The sequence below is a fragment of the Arachis hypogaea genome, chromosome 19 (assembly GCF_003086295.3).
Source record: "Arachis hypogaea cultivar Tifrunner chromosome 19, arahy.Tifrunner.gnm2.J5K5, whole genome shotgun sequence".
NCBI lineage: Eukaryota > Viridiplantae > Streptophyta > Magnoliopsida > Fabales > Fabaceae > Arachis > Arachis hypogaea.
Window position 1 is genome coordinate 48,860,753 of NC_092054.1, and position 23,760 is coordinate 48,884,512.

The following is a 23,760-nucleotide window of genomic DNA, read 5'->3' on the forward strand; positions in this document are numbered from 1 at the left end:
TATTACCTTCTCTTAATTAAGCCTTCGGTGTTCTGTCAAAACTCTGTTGTTATAAAATTATCCCATGGGGTTAGTTTTGTAGTTCCACTGTGATACTTATTCACTTGAAATTCTGACATGTTATGTTCTTATGGACTTCTATATTGTGCTTCTCAAAAAGGATAATATCTATCAGATAGTTACTAAATTGTGCCTAAATTTTCCTTTAGGATGTTGGCAACTGTCATGAATGCAAAAAATAAAGTGCTTCCCTAGCAAATAATGATGAAATTTAGCGAGCGCCTTGGTGATAGCATAGAACTCCCTAGTGTAGGCTGATTGTTGCTGCAAATTGGGAGTTAACTTCTTAGAAAAATAAGCAATTGGATGCTTATTTTATACTAGCACGGAACCAATGCCAGTACCGAAAGCATCGGTTTCAACCTCAAAAGGATTCTCAAAATTGGGTAAGGCCAACACTGACTTTGAAGAAATGGCCTGCTTAAGCCAAAGAAATGCCGAATCAGCAAGAGAACTCCAAGTAAAGGCATCCTTCTTAATCAAATCAGTAAGTGGAGAGGCTAAAAAGGTGTGGTCTTTAATGAAACGATGATAGTAGTCGGTACGGCCTAAGAAGCCCCGAAGTTGTTTGAGGTTTTGAGGCCGATCCCAATCCATTATTGCTTGCACCTCAACTGTCTCCATATGAATGTTATTGCCCGAATTAGTGTGACCCAAGTAGTCTACTTTAGAGCACTAAACAAACACTTAGAAAGTTTAGCAAACAAGGGTTCCTGCTGCAAAGTCTTAAGCTCCACTTCTAAATGTTCCAAATGTTTCTCCTATATATGGCTATATACTAATATATCATGGAAGAACACCAGCACAAATTTACGTAAATAAGGCCTAAAACATCATTCATAAGGCTTTGAAAAGTGGCTGGGGCATTTGTCAAACCAAAGGGCATTATAAGCCAGTCATAAAATCCTTGTTGTGTCTGGAAAGCTATCTTGAAGTGATCCTCTGGTCTCACTAAGATTTGGTGATAACTTGAGCATAAATCCAATTTAGAGAATACAGTAGCACTAAACAATTCATCTAACATCTCATCGATGGTCAGTATTGGAAAGCTATCCTTAATGGTGATGCATGTTATTTAAAGCATAATAGTCAATACAAACTCGTCATGTACCGTCCTTTTTCTTAACCAACAAAATTGGCGACGAAAAGGGACTTTTACTAGGCTAGATAATCCCTTCTTGAAGCATATCCTAAACTATAGATTCAATTTGAACCTTCTAAGAATGAAGGTACTGGTAAGGGCGAGCTTTAACCAATTTTGCACCTTGCACTAGAGGAATGCAATGTTCATGAGTCTGCAAGGAGAAAGTCTAGAAGGTTGGCCAAAAACTGCAGTGTAAGCTTGTAGCAATAACACCAAGTTAGGTTGCATGTAATCGGGCAGCTGCAATGATGGCATCGATTCACCCTCAATCTTTTGCACTTCGAGAGTGAAGGCCTCGACAATAGCATCTGTATGAACAAACCTCATGATGTGGTGAAATTGAGCCTAGGCCGCTGTGATAGATTTCTCACCTAAGACTGTGATTAACTGGCCTTGATGCATAAACCGGAGAAAGAAAGAATCATAGTCCACTATCTGAGCTTTCAATGTCCTCAACCATGTTGTTCCAATAACTAAATCACCATCCGCCACATGCAAAATATAGACCTTAGGAATGGTCACTTGGAATCCATTTACGACATATCTATGGATGAAATATAACCCTCAATGTAGAACATTAAAATCACCCACTATGACCTTGACTCCTAGTGTTGGTTCAACAAGTAAGTTCAAGAACTTCGCGATATGAGGTTGAATAAATATATCAGAACTGGCACAATCAACTAGTGCTCACACCTTTAGCCCATGGATGATAGCTTTAATATAGATAGTAGCAGGGCCATGAGTGTCATGCATTGCATTGTAGGACAAATGATGAGCAAATACTTGCTGGTCCAACTACAACAGGGAGTGATCCTCACCTTCTGATGCCTCAGACATGGTTGTGGTGTCATGGTCTTCATCAGTCTCAAGTTGCAGCAACATAAACTTTTGATTAGTACACCAATGGCTCACCGAGATCTTGTCATCGCACCAATAACACGAACATTTCTCTCTCTTGCTCTAAATCTCCATTGGGGTGAGACGCCAAATGGGATTCTTGGTTGGAACAGGGTTCGGGCGTTGCAAGCAGTGGGTTAGAAAGTAACAGAAGGAGGGTGCTGCAAGTGGTAAGACGCGGCCCACTGTTTGGAGTTTGGTTCATGAATGGGGAATGATAGGTAGCAGGTGTAAAACCCGGTTAATTAATAAATAATTAACTAATAAATTATTATGAGCCAGAAAAATTAGAAAATTAAATTTTATAAATTGAAGAAGCAAATATATTTAGAATACGAATTTAAACTATAATTTTAAAAATTTTGGTCCAAAGTTGAACAAACAGACTAAACTGGTTGAACCGGACCCAAGTGGGCCAAGCCCACATAACAAAATCCCAACACTAAGCCAACATTCAGCTTCTCTCTTCCTTTTCATTCCACAGAGAAGAGAAGTGAAGCGAAACAAAACTAAACCCTTATCCACTTCCAAATTTCATTTGATCATAACTCTTAATCCAAAGCTTCGATTGTCGTACCATTTGTGGTCACACATTCACCTCGTCAAGCTCTTCAATTTTATCTGAACAAAGTGGTAAGAATATTTAAATTTTGTGTCCAGTTCTCCATTTTCTTCATTCGTGTGAATTTGGTTTGGGTATTGAGAGATTTTCATGATTTTGGTAGTTTACGTATTATCTAGCATTGGATTATTATTGGGTTTTATCCCAATCATTGGTGGATAAGGTAAAAAATTGCTAAACTCTTGTAAATTATTGAATTAGTAAATCCTAATATTGATGTGATAAAATTGTATGAAACTAGATTGAATACATGTGAATTAAAGTCAATCGGTAAATTGGAGTGCTTGGGATAAAGTTTTGGTGACTGGAACTTGTTGGAATTGATTTGGAGTCTTGCAAGCTTGAATTGTGGTGTTTTGAGCTTGGGTGAAATCGGCCAAGGTATAGTTTCGATTTCTTGTAGTTAATATATAATGTTGTGTGAACCTTAGGATAGTTGTCTTAGGATAGATTTGAATTATGTGAATTGGTTAACTAATGGATGGAAATTGTTAAATTTGGTGTTGAATCTGTAGATTGTGAAGTTGGTGGTTTTGTTAGTTGATGTTGTTGAATGAGGTTGATGTTGAAGATTGAAATTGATAAAGTGAAATTAGATGATATGAATAATGATTGTGATGTCAATGAATGATAATGGTTTTGATTTTAATGATGATTGATGGAAAATTTGGTTGGAATTTGAATGGTGGATTGAATTGGTTTGAAAGTGAGTGATTAGTGGGTTGAATGGGTTGATAATTTGAAAATAATACTTGTTAGGCATTGAAGGCCTAATTTGGTACGGTTGATATTGATTTGGGTGTAGTTAAGTGGATTTTGGATTGAGAATTTTGGAAAACTATAGTATTTGAAAGTTTTGGTAAAAACCGATTTTTGACCAACTTTGGTAGGCCATAACTTAGATTCTAGACCCCAAATCTTGTAAAACTTATCTTGAATAAAAATTAGGTCCATGAAATTTATAACGTTCGAAGAATGGACTGAAAATAATTTTTATTAGAAAAAGTTATGCGTGTTGAAAATTTGGTGTGAAAAACTTATTTCTGAACTTAACAGCTTTTTGGCAAAACTGACATGCCGCGGCATGTATCATGCGTACACGGGACCCCTTCCTTGCCCATACACTCGCGTACATGAAAGATGGTTGCGTATGCAACATTGTCACTTTTACATTCATGCGTACGCGACTTTAGCAAATTTTGAACTCATGTGTACGCAGGTGGCATGCGTACGCATGACCACCCTATTTTTCTAAAGTTATATTTTTGAGTTTTAACCATTCTTCTAACTTTTTAAACCTCTATAACCACTATTTTGATAGCTAGTGTTTAGGCTTTGGGACGAGCGAGAGTGTATTGGATGAGATAAAAGGAGTATTTTTGGTTAGGAATTTAGAGCCGGTAACTTAGGATTGTAGAGTATTACAGGTGGATTAGCTAGAGTGCTTTGTGGAGTGTACTGAGTGGATTAAAGAGAACATATCAGAGTATAGTGGAGATAAGTTTGAAGAAGCTTATTTTTATTATGAAACGATATTTTGATTATGAAACTGAATTGGGCATGATTGTTTCATCTTAAGCACTCTTTCTTGTAAGTGCGACCCTAATGAGATGGTGGAAGGTGAGGATCCCCTTCTTTATTCCTCCTGGTATTGTAAAATCGCCTCTAGCGAGATAGTGGGAGGTTAGGATCCCTTCCTTGGTTCCTCCTGGAAATATGAGAATATACCTCCTATGTAGATGCAAGGGTGTGGTTCGCCCCACTTGCTCCGAGCTAAGATGATTTGAGCTTCTTGGGTAGATGCAAGGGTGTGGTTCTCCCCACTTGCTCCAGGATGGTAATTATAATTTATTTGCATCTCCTTCTATAGACACAGTGGCTCACCCCTACTTGCTCGAAGTTGAGATTTGAGATTCATTTGACCATGCATCGCAAGTGTGGCTGGACATTTATACCTTTCCGGAAGATCTTGACCAATGAGATGATATATATATATATATATATATACTCTTGGGGATGCGCACACCTAGGGACCGTCCAGGGTTCGCTACTGGACATGTCGGGTTTGGCTATATAATTGACAGATGAGACTCATCAGCCATAGGGCAAACATGCATCATGCGAATTGTATGATTTGTTTAAGTATGCATATTGTGTTTGGGTTTGCCTAATTGTTTATCTATATTTATATGCTACGTGATTTAAATGATGTATCTATTTTCTTATCTGTGTATTACTTGTATGTCTTGTATGTGTTTGCTTTGAGAGATCCTTCATGCTGGTGGAGGTGACGCTGAGGGTTGTTCCAAACTAGCGATTGGGAGGTTTGTAGAGAACTGGAATTGAAGAGATAGATTAGAATCCCTAAGTAGAAGTTTAGGATTGCTTCGGCTTCTCAGAGCCTTATATCTTATCTATCGGGCACTGTTACTATACTGAGAACCTCCAGTTCTCATTCCATACGTATTTGTTATTTTTCATATGCAGGACGCGAGGCACCATGCTGAACGTGCTGGAGACTCTTACAGAAACGAAGATCTACTTTTGGGATTTTCATTTTATGTACTAGCTTATATATATATATATATATATATATATATATATATATATATATATATATATATATATATATATGTCTCTTTGGTTTTTTATACAAGCATTTTATCTTGATGCCTTTCGAGAGTGACGTGTTTTCGATCTTGCTTTGTTCATCTTTCCTTCAAGTATCCTAGATATATTATCTCTGATATATATATATATATATATATTATTTTTAGAGGTTGTAGCGCCTCACCACCTTTGATTTACGACCTAAGCGTAAATTCCTGTGGTAGAGTGTTACAGTAGGTCCGGCGTGTTCCTTGGAGTTGAAGCAAACTTGTCCTCATACAAACGTGTCAAGGTGACGACGCATACCAGAGAAGGAAGGCATTGTGCCTTGACCTCACGCCGAATGTCATGCCTGAGAGGCTGAGACCACCAACAAAACAATCCCGAAGTGCTTCAAGTAGATCATTGTTAGTACCATTAGCTAAACTCACAAATTCTTAATAATATTTACTCATCGAGCTAGACTACTATAGTTTGAACAATAATTTTCTGGGAGACTCAAGTAAAGATAGACCAAACTCAATCTCAATAGTAGCCCTTTTTAATTGGTTCTAGGATCAAAGTCGTGTCGTCCTTTGAGACAGTTGAAACTACGGAATTGCCATCCCAGACATGGGAATTGTAGTGACAATGATTTGCTCCTCTTTGGGTACCCGAAAAAATTCAAAATACTAGTTCATATAAAAAATCCAACCAAAAGCATCACACTACCATCGAATTTAGGAAGATCAAAAGTCAATCTTCTTGACTGTAAGCCCGTTCGAAATGGTAGATCTGACCCTGAGTTTGAACCACGAGATAACTCACGCGACGGAGAGTGGCTCCGACGCTAATCGTGCAGAAACTAGGCTATGGAGCTTTGAATAGCATCAAACTTGAGATTAGTGGCTTCAGAGGCTCTGGCGCGCTCTGCTCTGTGCTCCTCCGTAATTGATTCTAGCATTTGGAATAGGTGTTTAATATCCGTCTCTATGCCTTTCATCCGTGTATTGTCGGCTATGGCCATGGCAATAGAAGCACCAAATTGGAAGGGTGAAGACACTAAATTTAATTAAATTGAACTAAGAGAAGTTACTAATGTGGGTTCATGACAAAACAAGGGAAATTCAATGAAACAGTGGATTAATATCAACAAATAGGACTTTATGAAAAAGTAATTAAATCATATGATGTGATGCAGAAGAGGAAGATGTCAGCCAAAAATTCTGCAGCAAGACATAAGTACATGGTTCAAAGAAGAATATTCGAAATTAAGAAGAGAAAGAGGGAAGACTAGAGAAGAAAAAGGTGAGGAAGAGAATGAAGAATAACAGAAAGTTAGAGAGAGAATCGTACCACTAATCACTGTCAAGCATAACCCTGCAACCTTCTATTAGTAATTCTCTCTCTAGCACTTCTCCTTGGGCCCTTAGGAAGCAGATTACACGCCAGCTGTCCTCTTTGCATAACTGGTGTACGGAATTGTGATCACACTTTTCACAACTCCACACAACTAACCAGCAAGTGCACTGAGTCGTCCAAGTAATAAAACCTTATGCGAGTAAGGGTCGATCCCACGGAGATTGTCGGCTTGAAGCAAGCTATGGTCATCTTGTAAATCTTAGTCAGGCGGATTCAATTGGTTATGGGGTTTTGATAATTAAAAGATAAATAAAACATAAATTAAAATAAAGATACTTATGTAATTCATTGGTGGAAATTTCAGATAAGCGTTTGGAGATGCTTTGTTACTTCTGAACCTCTGCTTTCCTATTGTCTTCTTCCAATCATGCATGCTCCCTTCCATGGCAAGCTGTATGATCCTCTCGGATGAAAAATACCAGGTACGGTTTCTGCACGGCTAATCAACTGTCAGATTTCTCGTCTCGGATGAAAAATACCAGGTATAGCTACCGCACGGCTAATCATATGTCAGTTCTCACTAGCGTCGGAATAGGATCTCTCTATCCTTTTGCACACTGTCACTGCGCCCAACATTCGCAAGTTTGAAGCTCGTTACAGTCATCCCTTCCCAGATCCTACTCGGAATACCACAAACAAGGTTTATACTTTCCGGATCTCAAGAATGCTGCCAATTGGTTCTAGCCTATACCACGAAGGTTCTAACCTCACGAAATCGGTCCGTGGATTAGAGACCCAAGAGAATATACTCCGGCTATCGTCCAATGACTTACATTGAACATCATGTAGACCGCTTGTGGTTGTCAGGCACGCGGATCTTGGCTAAGCGAGTAACGAAGATAGTGGGTGATTGTCACGGGTCACCCCTTCATTCTGACTTAACTGAATTAAGTACGAGAGTATATCTTGGAGAAGAAGTAAGCGTGAATTGAAAGAAAAACAATAGTACTTGCATTAATTCATGAAGAACAGCAGAGCTCCACACCTTAATCTATGAGGTGTAGAAACTCCACCGTAGAAAATACATAAGAGAAAAAGGTCTAGGCATGGCCGAATGGCCAGCCTCCCAAATATAACAAAAGATGATTCAAGTCTCAAAGTGATAAAAGGTCTAAGGTATGCGAATACAATAGTAAAAAGTGCTATTTATACTAAACTAGTTACTAAGGATTACAGAAATTGAGTAACTAAGTGCAGATAGTACAGAAATCCACTTCCGGGGCCCACTTGGTGTGTGCTTGGGCTGAGCATTGAGCATTACACGTGCATAGGCCTTCTTTTGAGTTAAACGCCAGCTTGGATGCCAGTTTGGGCATTTAACTCCAGTTCTGGTGCCAGTTCTGTCGTTTTACGCTAGAAAAAGGTCTCTGGCCGGTTTTTAGACACCGGTTTGGGCCATCAAATCTCGGAAAAAGTATAGACTATTATATATTTCTGGAAAGCTCAAGATGTCTACTTTTCAACGCAGTTGAAATCGCGCCAATTGGGCTTCTATAACTCCAGAAAATCTACTTCGAGTGCAGGAGGGTCAGAATCCTACAGCATCTGTAGTCCTTTCTCAGCCTCTGAATCAGACTTTTGTTCAGGTCCCTCAATTTCAGCCAGAAAACACCTAAAATTACAGAAAAACACACAAACTCATACTAAAGTCCAGAAATTTGATTTTTGCATAAAAACTAATAAAAATATAATAAAAAATAACTAAGACATACTAAAAACTATGTAAAAACAATGCCATAAAGGGTATAAATTATCCGCTCATCACAACATCAAACTTAAATTGTTGCTTGTCCCCAAGCAAATAAAAACAAAATAGGATAAAAAGAAGAGAATATAAGATAAATTTCAAAAATATCAATGAAGATTAGTTTCAATTAGATGAGCGGGACTTGTAGCTTTTTGCTTCTGAACAGTTTTGGCATCTCACTTTATCCTTTGAAGTTCAGAATGATTGGCATCCATAGGAACTCAGAATTCAGATAGTGTTATTGATTTTCTTAGTTCAGTATGTTGATTCTTGAACACATCTACTTTATGAGTCTTGGCCGTGACCCTAAGCATTTTATTTTCCAGTATTACCACCGGATACATAAATGGCACAGACACATAACTGGGTGAACCTTTTCAGATTGTGACTCAGCTTTGCTAGAGTCCCCAGTTAGAGGTGCCCAGAGTTCTTAAGCACACTCTCTTTGCTTTGGACCATGACTTTAACCGCTCAGTCTCAAGCTTTTCACTTGACACCTTCACGCCACAAGCACATGGTTAGGGACAGCTTGATTTAGCCGCTTAGGCCAGGATTTTATTCCTTTAGGCCCTCCTATCCATTAATGCTCAAAGCCTTGGATCCTTTTTACCCTTGCCTTTTGGTTTAAAGGGTTATTGGATTTTTCTGCTTGCTTTTTATTTTTCTTTCTTTTTCTTTATTTTTCGCCTTTTTCTTTCGCAAGCTTTGTGTTTTTCACTGCTTTTTCTTGCTTCAAGAATCAATTTTTTTATTTTTCAGATTATCAATATTTCTCTTTTTTCATTATTCTTTCAAGAGCCAACAATTTTAACATTCATAAACTTCACTATCAAAAATATGCACTGTTCAAACATTCATTCAGAAAACAAAAAGTATTGCCACCACATCAAAATAATTAAACTATTTTCAAGATAGAGTTCGAAATTCATGTACTTCTTTTTCTTTTTTAGAAAATATTTTTCATTTAAGAAAGGTGAAAGATTCATGGGACATTCATAGCTTTAAGACATAGACACTAAACACTAATGATCATGTAATGAAGACAAAAACATAGACAAAACATAAAGCATAGAAACCGAAAAACAGAAAAATAAGAACAAGAAAATTAAAGAACGGGTCCACCTTAGTGACAGCGGCTAGTTCTTCCTCTTGAAGATCCTATGGAGTGCTTGAGCTCCTCTATGTCTCTTCCTTGCCTTTGTTGCTGCTCTCTCATGGCCTTTTGGTCCTCTCTGATTTCATGGAGGATGATGGAGTGCTCTTGGTTCTCCACTCTTAGTTGCTCCATGTTGGAACTCAATTCTCCTAAAGAGGTGTTGAGTTGCTCCCAATAGTTTTGTGGAGTGAAATGCATCCCTTGAGGCATCTAAGGGATTTCTTGATGAGGGATTTTCTCATGCTCTTGTTGTGGTCCATGAGTGGGCTCTCTTGTTTGCTCCATCCTCTTTTTGGTGATGGGTTTGTCCTCTTCAATGAGGATGTCTTTCTCTATGACAATTCCAGCTGAATTGCATAGGTTACAGATGAGATGAGGGAAGGCTAACCTTGCCAAAGTGGAGGGCTTGTCCGCCACCTTGTATAGTTCTAGAGGTATGATCTCATAAATTTTTACTTCCTCTCCATTCATGATACTATGGATCATGATAGCCCGATCTATTGTAACTTCAGACCTGTTGCTAGTAGAAATGATAGAGCGTTGGATAAACTCCAACCATCTCCTAGCCACAAGCTTGAGGTCAAGCCTTCTCAATTGAACCGGCTTGCCTTTGGAGTCTCTCTTCCATTGATCTCCTTCCACATAGATGTCCATGAGGACTTGATCCAACCTTTGATCAAAGTTGACCCTTCTAATGAAAGGGTGAGGATCTCCTTGCATCATTGGCAAGTTAAATGCCAACCTCACGATTTTTGGACTGAAATCTAAGTACTTCCCTCAAACCATTGTGAGCCAATTCTTTGGGTTCGGGTTCATACTTTGATCATGGTTCTTATTGATCCATGCATTAGCATAGAACTCTTGAACTATTAAGATTCTGACTTGTTGGATGGGGTTGGTGAGAGCTTCCCAACCTCTTCTCTGAACCTCACATCGGATCTCCAGATATTCACTCTTTTTTAGCATAAAGGGGACTTCGGGAATCACCCTTTTCTTGGCTACAACTTCATAGAAGTGGTCTTGATGGACCTTTGAGATGAATCTCTCCATCTCCTATGACTCGGAGGTGGAAGCAATTGCCTTCTCTTTTCTCTTTCTAGAGGTTTCTCCGGCCTTAGGTGCCATTAATGGTTATAGAAAAACAAAAAGCAGATCTTTTTTCCACACCAAACTTAAAAGGTTTGCTCGTCCTTGAGCAAAAGAAAAAAAAAAGGAGTATAAAAAGAAGAAATGGAGGAGATAGAGGGGTGTGTTGTTTTCGGCCAAGGAGGGGTTTAAGTGTTTATAATGTGTGAAATTGAAGGTGGTAAGGAGGGGTATTTATAGGGTAAGAGAGAGAGGGAATTTTTGTAAGAGGGGGTTGGATTTGGGAGGGAAATATTTTGAATTTGAATGGTGAGGTAGGTGGGGTTTTATGATGGATGGATGTGAGTGGTGAATAGATTATGGGAAAGAGGGTAGGACTTAATAGGTGAATGGTATTTGAAAAAGAGGTATTGATGTGATTGGTCAAGGATATTTGGGGAAGAGTGTTATGGAGAGGTGTGAAGAGGAGAGAGAGTGAGTTGGGATAGGTGGGGATCCTGTGGGGTCGACAGATCCTGAGGTGTCAAGGAATTCTGCACCCTGCACCTTTCTAGTGTTTAAATGCCCTCTGTGTGCCATTTCTGGCATTTAACGCCAACTCTGCTACCTTTTCTGGCGTTTAACGTCCACTAGACACCCTTTTCTGGCGTTAAACGCCAGTCTATTTGCCAATTCTGGCGTTTAACGCTAGCCAGACACCCAAACACCCTTTTATGGCGTTTAACGCTAGTCTGGCTGCCAATTCTGGTGTTTAACGCCCAGAATGCTGCCAGACTGAGCGTTAAACGCCCATTCTGCTATCCTTACTGGCGTTTAAACGCTAGTAAGCCTGTCCTCCAGGGTGTGCTATTTTTTATGCTATTTTTTATTCCACTTTAATTCTGCAACTGTTTTTATGACTTCACATGATCATCTACCTAAAGAAAACATAACATGACAATGGAAAACAAATGTCTATAAAAATAAATATAATTAAATAACATTGGGTTGCCTCCCAATAAGTGCTTCTTTAATGTCAATAGCTTGACAGTGAGCTCTTAGAGAGCTTCACAGAGACTCAAAGCTTAATGGTGGCCTCCCAACACCAAACTTAGAAGTTGAGTGTGGGGCCCTGTTTGACTCTGTATGAGAGAAGCTTTTCATGCTTCCTCTCCATGGTTACAGAAGAAGATCCTTGAGCCTTAAACACAAGGTAGTCCTCATTCAATTGAAGGACTAACTCTCCTTTGTCCACATTAATTACAGCTCTTGCTGTGGCTAGGAAGGGTATTCCAAGGATAATGGATTCATCCTCATTCTTCCCAGTGTCTAGGATTATGAAATCAGTAGGATGTACAGGCCTTCAACCTTCACTAAGATATCCTCTACAAGTCCATAAGCCTGTTTCATTGATTTGTCTGCCATCTCTAGTGAGATTCTTGCAGCTTGTACCTCAAAGATCCCTAGTTTCTCCATTATAGAGAGTGGCATGAGGTTTATTCCTGACCCCAGGTCACACAGAGACTTCTCAAAGGTCATGGTGCCTATGGTACAAGGTATTAAGAACTTTTCGGGGTCCGGTTTCTTCTGAGGTAATTTCAGTTGAACCAAAGCATTCAGTTTATTGATGAGCAATGGAGGTTCATCCTCCCAAGTCTCATTACCAAATAGCTTGGGATTCATCTTCATGATTGTTCCTAGGTACTGAGCAACTTGCTCTTCAACAATATCTTCATCTTCTTCAGAGGAAGAATCTTCATTAGAGCTCATGAATGGCAATAGTAAGTTCAGTGGAATCTCTATGGTCTTTGTATGAGCCTCAGATTCCTTTGGTTCCTCAATAGGGAACTCCTTAATGGTTAGTGGACGTCCAGCAAGGTCTTCCTCAATGGAAATCACTACCTCTTCCTCCTCTATAGGTTCGGCCATTTTGGTTATATTGATGGCCTTGCACTCTCTCTTTGGATTCTCTTCTGTATTGCTTAGGAGAGTACAAGGAGGATTTCAGTAACTTTTTTACTTAGCTGACCCACTTGTGCCTCCAAATTTCTGATGGAGGCCCTTGTTTCAGTCATGAAACTGAGAGTGGTCTTAGATAGACCAAAGATTATGGTTGCTAAGTCAGAGAGGCTCTGCTTAGAATTCTCTGTCTGTTGCTCAGAAGATGATGGAAAAGGCTAGCTATTGCCAAATCTATTTCTCCCACCATTATTATTATTGAAGCCTTGTTGAGGCTTCTGTAAATCATGTTGCTTGTATGCGAAGTTTGTATTCGTAGGTTTTGATGAATGACAAACCAACAAACGACATGAAAGACAAACCAACAAACAACTTGAATGAACAAGCATGTTGAAAAATCAACCAACATTCAACATTGAGGAATGAAGAGTTGAAAGCAACACAACAACAACAAGAAACTCAAGTCCACAACATTTGAAGACAAGTATAGTGTCTTAGGACTTAGGTAACTTCTTGTTAAGAACCAATTGCTAAATCTCTCAACACACACTCACAAAATGTTTTGATGCACATCTTGCAATTCGATGCTAGCCAAATGGTTTAAAAACTTGTTTTCAAAGGTACAAAGGCATAGGAATTGACTCCAACAAGTTTGAGATCAATCCTAAGTATTTTGAAGTGATTTTAAGCCATTCTTTAAGGTTTGCATCGATGCACATTCATCTTGCATCGATGCAAAGCATGCGACGACTTGTTGCATCGATGCAACCTAGCTGAAAATTCAAATTTCAGCTTCAAAGACACATTTGCATCGATGCAAAGTGTTATGCATCGATGCAAATGATTCAAAAACATAAAAAACGGCTAGTTTTGACAAAACGGCTCCATCCCATTAACTCCCCAACGTTTCTAAGGTTTGGGGAGTCTATAAATAGATGGATTGAAGCCTTATTTCACACATGTGAGTATTTGCAAACTATTTTGTTCATATTCTTTCATTCTACACATTTTTAAGGTGTTATAATACACAATTTGAGAGAGCAATATCAATTGGTTCAATAGTGCTAAACTTGTAATCATACACTCTTCTAGAGAGTACTCATTTCATCTCAACAATTCCTTGAGAATTGTTTTCTTGTAACACTTTGTAAATTGGAGTGTGATCTCCAAGGTTGAGTCAAGAGTTATAAACACTATAGTTGGTGAGGATACCAAAGAAGTATACTAAGCACTCAAGGCAAATCTTAGAGAAGGAATCTCTAAGTGGAGTGGGTTAGTGTACGAGTGGTGATCATATACCGTGAGGTGTTAGAAACTAAGGACTCGGATTGTAAAAGGTTTTGCGCGAGCACCTTGAAGCTTGGCAATAGTGGAACTTCTCAATAGCGATTGAGAAAGAAAGTGGACGTAGGACAAGGATTGTGCCGAACCACTCTAAATAGCGTTTGCATCTCTCCAAACTCATCTCTTCTATATTATTGTCTTTTACCTTTGAGCAAATAAATTGTGATCGAAAAGTAGCTTCGTAAGTACTTAAGGAATAGCTTAAGTCCGATTGGTGAAAAGCTTGATCAATTTATTTGAGTTGGTGTCTATTGGAAAGTAAAAGCTCCTTATAAATGCTTAGCAATTGAGTTAAGCTCTTGGAAAAATATTAGTACAATAACACTTTTGTATATTGTCTTTAACTTTCCGCAAAAAGATTCATTGTTGTTGCAATACTCAATTCACCCCCCCCCTCTTGAGTAATTGTGCATAGGTTCTACAAGTGGCATCAGAGCTTAACCCTTTGAAAGACTTAACCGTTTAAGGGAAAAGATCATGGCAAGCACAAGCTTTAACAACAACAACACTAGTGAAGGTAACTCAACCGCTAGACCTCCTCTTTTTAGCGGAACAAATTACTCTTATTGGAAAAATAAGATGAGAATTTGGATCCGTTCTCAAGATGTGAGAATTTGGAAAGTGATTGAGAATGGAAATCACATTCCAACAAAGACAACAAGCGCTAAAGAAGGAGAAGTCTCCGTCTTAAAGCAAGTACCGAAAGGAGAAAATGAATATAGTGACGATGATTGGAAGAAAGTGGCAATGAATGATAAAGCCATCAACTTCATTCATTGTGCACTTAACGAGCATGATTATATGAAGATCTCTACATGTGAAACCGCTAAAGCGATTTGGGATAAACTCCAAATCACTTACGAAGGAACCGACCACGTTAAAGAATCAAAGGTATTTATGTTGGTTCATGAATGGGAAAATTTTAAAATGAAAGATGAAGAGAGCATTGAAGAAGCTCTTGAAAGACTCTCCAAGATCTTCAACAACCTAAGCATGCTTGGCAAAAAATACAATGATAAACAAATTGTGACCAAGGTGCTTACAAGCCTTACACCAAAATGGAACTCCAAAGTGAACGCCATTGTGGAAGGAAGGCTCTATGATCAACTTACATTTGATCAACTACGAGGTAATCTTCTCACCTATGAAATGACTATGCTAAATAGACAAAAAGGTGAAGAAAGCAAGAAGAAAAGTCTCGCCCTTAAAACAACATCACTACAAGAAGAGAGTGATGATAATGAAGAAGAAGGAGATGAAGAATTTGCACTCTTATTAAAAAGATTCAATAAGTTTGCAATGAAGAAAAACTTCAAGAGCAAAACAAAGGTACCAAAATGCTATGAGTGTAGAGAAGTTGGACACATTAAACCCAATTGTCCAAAACTTCAAAAGGAGGACAAAAACAAGAAATTTAAGAAGAAGGAGAAAGCATACATATCATTGGAGAACGAGGATGAATCCGACTCCGATGACGACGAGGTTGCAAATCTTTGCTTAATGGCAAGCGAAGAAAAGGTTAGTGATGACAACTCCACTTCTTTTAATTTACAAGATGAATATGATGCCTTACTTGAGGTGTACACAAAACTTACCCAAGATTATTCTCTCCTAAAGAAAAAGAATATGGATCTTTTAAAACAAAATGAGATGTTGAAAAACGAGAATATCAATCTTGGAAAAGATAAGTGTAGCACAAGTAGTGATCCATACAAATCTTGTAAAATGCATGAAAATGAAATTACAAATCTTAAGAACACTTTAGCTAAGTTCAATGAATCTTCAAAGAACTTAGATAAAATGTTGAAAAACCAAAATCATGTTCATAATAAGGAAGGTTTAGGTTTTGAAAAAGGAAAATTTAAAAATAATAAAACTCCTATTAGGCAACCGCAAGCCCTAAAGGCAAGCATGCCTAAAAGGAATGAAGCCTTTAAACATCCTCCTCAACATGCTTCATTTAGAAATTATAATCACAATGCATATAGATCAAAAGATGTTGCATTTAGGAAACAACCTAGGCAACCATTTAGAAACATGCATAGGATGCATAATCCAAATGTCATATGTCATTATTGTAATAAAGTAGGTCATATAGCACCCGTATGCTTTACTAGAATTAAACATATAAACTTTCATAGTCAAGATACGAGATGGGCACCTTATGGGCATTATGCTCATACTAACCATCAAGGACCCAAATTCACTTGGGTACCTAAATCCCAATTTTAATTGTTTTGTAGGTACGTGTTGGAGCTAAGGATACAAATTGGTATGTTGATAGTGGATGCTCCAAACACATGACCGGCGATGAATCAAAGTTCACCGCAATAGAGCCTACAAACGGAGGAAACGTGATCTATGGAGACAACAACACCGGCAAAGTAATCGGCGTTGGAAAAGTTGGTAAAAATTCTTCTACCTCCATAGATAATGTTATACTTGTCAAAGGTCTCAAACATAATCTCATTAGTGTTAGCCAACTTTGTGACAAAGGAAACTTAGTCACCTTTGATTCAAAATGTTGTTTGATAAAAAGGCAAGACACTAATGAAATTGTGCTAATTGGGCACCGTGTTGACAATGTATACATGATTAATCTAGATGAAGTTTCCTCAAATGATGTGAAATGCCTTGTTAGTAAAAATGATGAAACTTGGTTATGGCATCGTAGAGTAGCTCATGCTAACATGGACCATCTTAGCAAGTTGGTCTCTAAAGAGTTAGTAATTGGCTTACCAAAGCTACGTTTTGAAAAAGACGTCCTTTGCGACGCATGTCAAAAGGGAAAACAAGTAAAGGCCTCTTTTAAATCCAAAAACATTGTTTCAACAACAAGGCCATTACAACTTTTGCACATGGATTTATTTGGTCCTTCTAGGACTATGAGCTTTGGTGGCAATTACTATGCTTTAGTTATTGTTGATGATTACTCTCGATTTACATGGACCTTGTTCCTAGCAAACAAGAGTGATGCATTTCGAGCATTCAAAAGATTAGCCAAAGTTATTCAAAATGAAAAGAATTTGCATATATCATCTATTAGAAGTGATCATGGTGGAGAATTTGAAAACAATCTTTTTGAAACTTTTTGTGAAGAAAATGGCATTGAGCATAATTTTTCCTCTCCTAGAACACCACAACAAAATGGTGTGGTTGAAAGGAAAAATCGTCATTTAGAAGAAATGGCGAGAACTATGCTCAATGAGGCTAATATTCCTAAGTACTTTTGGGCGGATGCGGTTAGTACCGCGTGTTATGTTATGAATAGGATTATCATTCGACCTATTCTTAAGAAAACACCGTACGAATTGTACAAAGGAAGAAAGCCAAATATTTCCCACATTCACGTCTTTGGCTGTAAATGCTTTATTCTAAATAATGGAAAAGATAACTTAGGCAAATTTGATGCTAAGGTTGATGAAGGAATCTTCTTAGGCTACTCTTTAACTAGCAAAGCTTTCAGAGTATATAATAAACGCATCATGACTATGGAAGAAAGTATTCATGTCGCTTTTGATGAAACTAACCGTTGTTGTGCTAGAAAAGATTTTGATGAAAATGTAGAAAACTTTGATTCACTAAATTTGAATGGTGAAGACAAAGAAAAAGATTTAAATGAAGCCTCTACAACAAAGGATAGTGTTCAAGTTGAAGAAATTGAACCATCACAAGCACAAGTAAATGCACTTCCAAAACGTACTTCAAAGGATCATCCTCTAGACAACGTCATTGGTGATGTTTCGAAAGGGGTAACAACTCGATCTACTTTTAGAAATTTATTTACATATAGTGCTTTTGTTTCTCAAATTGAACCATCTACCATTGAGTCCGCAATTGATGATGAACATTGGGCTATGGCAATGCAAGAGGAGCTTAACCAATTCAAATGAAATGACGTTTGGGAATTGGTGCCTAAACCAAGTAATCAAACAATTGTAGGAACAAAATGGGTTTTTAGAAATAAACTCGATGAAAATGGTACAATTGTTTAGAAACAAAGCTAGATTGGTAGCTAAAGGTTATAATCAAGAGGAAGGCATTGATTATGGCGAAACTTATGCTCCCGTAGCTAGATTAGAAGCTATTAGGATGTTACTTGCTTTTGCATCCTCTTATAACTTCAAACTTTATCAAATGGATGTTAAGAGTGCCTTTCTTAATGGTTTCATTCAAGAAGAAGTATATGTTGAACAACCTCCCGGTTTTGAGGATTATGAAAATCCTAATCATGTTTTTAAACTCAAGAAAGCTCTTTATGGTCTTAAACAAGCTCCAAGAGCTTGGTATGAACGTTTGAGCAAGTTTTTAATAGAAAAGGGTTTTAGAAGAGGGAAGGTTGATACAACTTTATTTATCATGATTGAAAACAAAAATATCCTTTTGGTACAAGTTTACGTCGATGACATAATATTTGGTTCAACTAACGAATCACTTTGCAAGTTTTTCTCAAACCTCATGCAAAGTGAATTTGAAATGTCCATGATGGGCGAACTCAACTTCTTCCTTGGTCTTCAAATCAAACAAGGAAAAGAAGGAACTTTCGTTAGCCAAACCAAATATTGCAAGGAATTGCTCAAAAGATTTGGAATGGACAATGCTAAGGCAATGGACACACCAATGAGCACTACTTGCTACCTTGACAAAGATGAACAAGGTAAAAACATAGATGTAAAGAAGTATAGAGGCATGATAGGATCATTACTTTATCTAACGGCAAGTAGGCCAGATATCATGTTTAGTGTATGCATGTGTGCGAGATACCAAGCTAATCCTAAGGAATCTCACTTAAGTGCGGTGAAAAGGATTATGAAGTATCTCATAGGAACATTAAATGTTGGATTGTGGTATCCGAAAGGATCCACTTGTGATTTGATTGGTTATTCCGATTCCGATTTTGCCGGTTGCAAATTGGATAGGAAAAGCACTAGCGGCACTTGTCACTTGCTAGGAAACTCTCTTGTTTCATGGCATAGTAAGAAACAAGTAAGTGTAGCCTTATCTACCGCCGAAGCCGAGTATGTAGCCGCCGGTAGTTGTTGCGCCCAAATTTTATGGATGAAACAACAACTTGTGGACTATGGACTCATGCTTGATCACATTCCTATCAAATGTGATAATACTAGTGCCATAAATTTAACCAAGAATCCGGTTCAACACTCTAGAACCAAGCATATTGAGATTAGACATCACTTCATAAGAGACCATGTTGAAAAGGGTGATGTGGTTATTGAATTTGTCGAAACTAGTAAACAACTAGCGGACGTCTTCACTAAACCTTTATGTAAAGAAAGTTTTTTCAACATCCGAAATGAACTTGGTATCTTGGATTCTAATCTAATATGATTTGTTTGAATTCATTGTATTTATATTGCTATTTTTGTATCTCTTACTAACTTAAGCATTGGAGATATCCAATTAGCCATTGTTTTGTAGGTTTATGAGTTGATGAATGAGTGATTAATCTTGAGGTAGATTGAAGAATTTGAAGATTATAAACAATGGAGGATCAACAAATTGAAGTTTATAATGGTTTAAGTGAGTATATACATGATGGAACTCAAAGGATTGAAGAAAGAACCACCAAAGGATGAAAATTTAGTGATTTTGGGCAAAATGATGCATGTTGCATCGATGCAACCAGGCTTTGCATCGATGCACATAGCACGTTGATTGTCTCCTCTTCATCAAGTCACTTTTTATTGCTTTATGTTTATTTGATTATATGAACTGTTAAACTAACTCCTAGTAAGCTAAGGATTTCTATTATGGTTTAAATACTTTGATATTTCCTTCATAAATTTGTTTAATGATTAATGCTTGTATGCTTATTTGGTGAATAACTCAAAATAGGATTGGTACCCCTATTTTAAGTTAATGTGCATGCTTTAATATATTTCACTTATTTAGGGGGAATTATGCATGCTTGTTTTATATATAAAAAGAGGAAATCAAGTCCTTTTTGAAAGGGGAAATATCTCATCCTTGAAATTAATAGAGAAATTGAACTTAAAAAAATTCATTGTTTTATGCATGCTTCTATGACACATATCAAACTCCTTTCTTTTTGATAATGTCAAAAGGGGGAAGAGAAGTTTGAGGATATTTGAAATTTTAAACTTTTGAAAAAGAAGAAGTTTAAGGATTTGAAAAGAAGAAATAAGTTTGCGAAACAATGTTTTCAAGAAGACTTCCGCTAAGCAAAAACTTTGATATCTAAACCGTTTTCTTTGATAAACGCCCTTTAAGGGAACAAATGCACATATTTAGGGGGAACTCCTGCAAAATTTTTTTGTGTGAAGTCTTCTCCAAAGCTTTCTATAAAACAAAGTGCATTATTGTTGCTTTCAAAATCATTTATAAATGCATATCCTCAAAATTGGTTTGTCATTATCAAAAAGGGGGAAATTGTAAATTATGTTGCTTGTATGCGAAGTTTGTATTCGTAGGTTTTGATGAATGACAAACCAACAAACGACATGAAAGACAAACCAACAAACAACTTGAATGAACAAGCATGTTGAAAAATCAACCAACATTCAACATTGAGGAATGAAGAGTTGAAAGCAACACAACAACAACAAGAAACTCAAGTCCACAACATTTGAAGACAAGTATAGTGTCTTAGGACTTAGGTAACTTCTTGTTAAGAACCAATTGCTAAATCTCTCAACACACACTCACAAAATGTTTTGATGCACATCTTGCAATTCGATGCTAGCTAAATGGTTTAAAAACTTGTTTTCAAAGGTACAAAGGCATAGGAATTGACTCCAACAAGTTTGAGATCAATCCTAAGTATTTTGAAGTGATTTTAAGCCATTCTTTAAGGTTTGCATCGATGCACATTCATCTTGCATCGATGCAAAGCATGCGACGACTTGTTGCATCGATGCAAAGATGTTTGCATCGATGCAACCTAGCTGAAAATTCAAATTTCAGCTTCAAAGACACATTTGCATCGATGCAAAGTGTTATGCATCGATGCAAATGATTCAAAAACATAAAAAACGGCTAGTTTTGACAAAACGGCTCCATCCCATTAACTCCCCAACGTTTCTAAGGTTTGGGGAGTCTATAAATAGATGGATTGAAGCCTTATTTCACACATGTGAGTATTTGCAAACTATTTTGTTCATATTCTTTCATTCTACACATTTTTAAGGTGTTATAATACACAATTTGAGAGAGCAATATCAATTGGTTCAATAGTGCTAAACTTGTAATCATACACTCTTCTAGAGAGTACTCATTTCATCTCAACAATTCCTTGAGAATTGTTTTCTTGTAACACTTTGTAAATTGGAGTGTGATCTCCAAGGTTGAGTCAAGAGTTATAAACACTATAGTCGGTGAGGATACCAAAGAAGTATACTAAGCACTCAAGGCAAATCTTAGAGAAGGAATCTCTAAGTGGAGTGGGTTAGTGTACGAGTGGTGATCATATACCGTGAGGTGTTAGAAACTAAGGACTCGGATTGTAAAAGGTTTTGCGCGAGCACCTTGAAGCTTGGCAATAGTGGAACTTCTCAATAGCGATTGAGAAAGAAAGTGGACGTAGGACAAGGATTGTGCCGAACCACTCTAAATAGCGTTTGCATCTCTCCAAACTCATCTCTTCTATATTATTGTCTTTTACCTTTGAGCAAATAAATTGTGATCGAAAAGTAGCTTCGTAAGTACTTAAGAAATAGCTTAAGTCCGATTGGTGAAAAGCTTGATCAATTTATTTGAGTTGGTGTCTATTGGAAAGTAAAAGCTCCTTATAAATGCTTAGCAATTGAGTTAAGCTCTTGGAAAAATACTAGTACAATAACACTTTTGTATATTGTCTTTAACTTTCCGCAAAAAGATTCATTGTTGTTGCAATACTCAATTCACCCCCCCCCCCCCTCTTGAGTAATTGTGCATAGGTTCTACAGCTTCTGTTGATCCTTCCATGAGAAATTAGGATGATTCCTCCATGAAGGATTGTAGGTGTTTCCATAGGATTCTCCCATGTAATTCACTTCTTCCATTCCAGGATTCTCAGGGTCATAAGCTTCTCCTTCAGAGGAGGCTTCTTTAGTACTGCCAGATGCAGCTTGCAATCCAGTCAGATTCTGAGAAATCAGATTGACTTGCTGAGTCAATATTTTATTCTGAGCCAATATAGCATTCAGAGTATCAATCTCAAGAACTCCTTTCTTCTGAGTCATCCCATTATTCACAGGATTTCTTTCAGAAGTATACATGAACTGCTTATTTGTAACCATCTCAATGAGTTCCTGGGCTTCTGCAAGGGTTTTCTTCAGATGAAGAGATCCACCAGCAGAGTGGTCCAATGACATCTTGGATAATTCAGACAGACCATCATAGAATATACATAAGATGCTCCATTCTGAAAGCATGTCAGAAGGACACCTTCTGATCAATTGCTTGTATCTTTCCTAAGCTTCATAGAGGGATTCACCTTCCTTCTGTCTGAAGGTTTGGACTTCCACTCTAAGCTTGCTCAACTTTTGAGGTGGAAAGAATTTAGCCAAGAAAGCATTGACAAACTTTTCCCAAGAGTTTAGGCTTTCTTTAGGTTGTGAGTCCAACCATATCCTAGCTCTGTCTCTTACAGCAAATGGAAAAAGCATAAGTCTGTAGACCTCAGGATTAACCCCATTGGTCTTAATAGTGTCACAGATTTGCAAGAATTCAGCTAAGAATTGATGAGGATCTTCTAATGGAAGTCCATAAAACTTGCAATTCTACTGCATTAGAAAAACTAATTGAGGCTTAAGCTCAAAGTTATTTGTTCCAATTGCAGGAATTGAGATGCTTCTTCTATAGAAGTCGAAAGTTGGTACAGTAAAGTCACCAAGCACCTTCCTTGCATCTCCAACATTGTTGTTGGGTTCGGCTGCCATGTCTGCTTCTTTTTCGAAAATTTCTGTAAGGTCCTCTCCGGAGTGTTGCGCTTTAGCTTCTCTTAGCTTCCTCTTCAGAGTCTTTTCAGGTTCAGGATCAGCTTCAACAAGAATGTCTTTATCCCTGTTCCTGCTCATATGAAAAAGAAGAGAGCAAAAAAGAAGAGGAATCCTCTATGTCACAATATAGAGATTCCTTTATGTGTCAGAGGAAAAGAAGAATAGAATGAAGAAGGAAGAAGAAGAAATTCGAACACAGAGAGAGAGAGAGAGAGGGTTCAAATTATTAGATGAGTAGAAGAGAAGTGTTAGTAAATAAATAAAATAAATAGAAAGAGATGAGAGAGAGAGAATATTCGAATATTAATTAAAAGAAAAGAAAAATATTTTTGTTTTTATTTTAATTATAAGTTAGAATTCGAAAATATTAAATAAAATAAAATTAGAATTCAAAACAATTAGTTAATTCAAAAGGATTTTGAAAAAGTGGTTAGTGATTTTTGAAAATTAAAAGTGGAAAAGTAGTTAGGTGATTTTGAAAAAGATAAGAAATAGTAAAATTTTTTAAAATTAAAACAAACAAGTCAAGTGGTTAATTGAAAAAGATTTGAAAATAAATTTTGAAAAGATAAGAGGTTAGAAAAAGATTTTGAAATTAAAATTTTAAAAAGATATAATTGAAATTTATTTTGAAAAAGATTTGAAGAAGAAATTTAAAAAGATTTGATTTTGAAAATTAAAGTTGATGACTTGATTAACAAGAAACTAAAAGATATGATTCTAGAATTTGAAGATTGAACCTTTCTTAACAGGAAAGTAACAAACTTGAAATTTTTGAATTAAAACATTAATTGT

At 37.2% G+C, this 23,760-nt stretch overlaps 1 protein-coding gene across 1 annotated transcript; it reads right to left on the minus strand.

Annotated features, from left to right (window-relative positions):
• Nucleotides 1-375: 375 nt before the first annotated feature.
• LOC140182261 (uncharacterized mitochondrial protein AtMg00860-like) lies at nt 376-1,531 on the minus strand. Its single transcript, XM_072228404.1, has 2 exons — nt 1,391-1,531; nt 376-735 (listed from the first exon to the last, which is right to left on the minus strand). The coding sequence occupies exons 1-2, from the start codon at nt 1,529-1,531 to the stop codon at nt 376-378; spliced, it is 501 nt and encodes a 166-aa protein (XP_072084505.1).
• Nucleotides 1,532-23,760: the final 22,229 nt, after the last annotated feature.

Excerpts from the sequence above, each read along its gene's own strand:
- LOC140182261 (XM_072228404.1), bottom strand. The coding sequence starts at position 1,531 with ATGAGGTTTGTTCATACAGATGCTATTGTCGAGGCCTTCACTCTCGAA. Across the intron at positions 736-1,390 it reads TGCTACAAGCTTACACTGCA|TGCTCTAAAGTAGACTACTT; the intron begins GTTTTTGGCCAA and ends GTGTTTGTTTAG.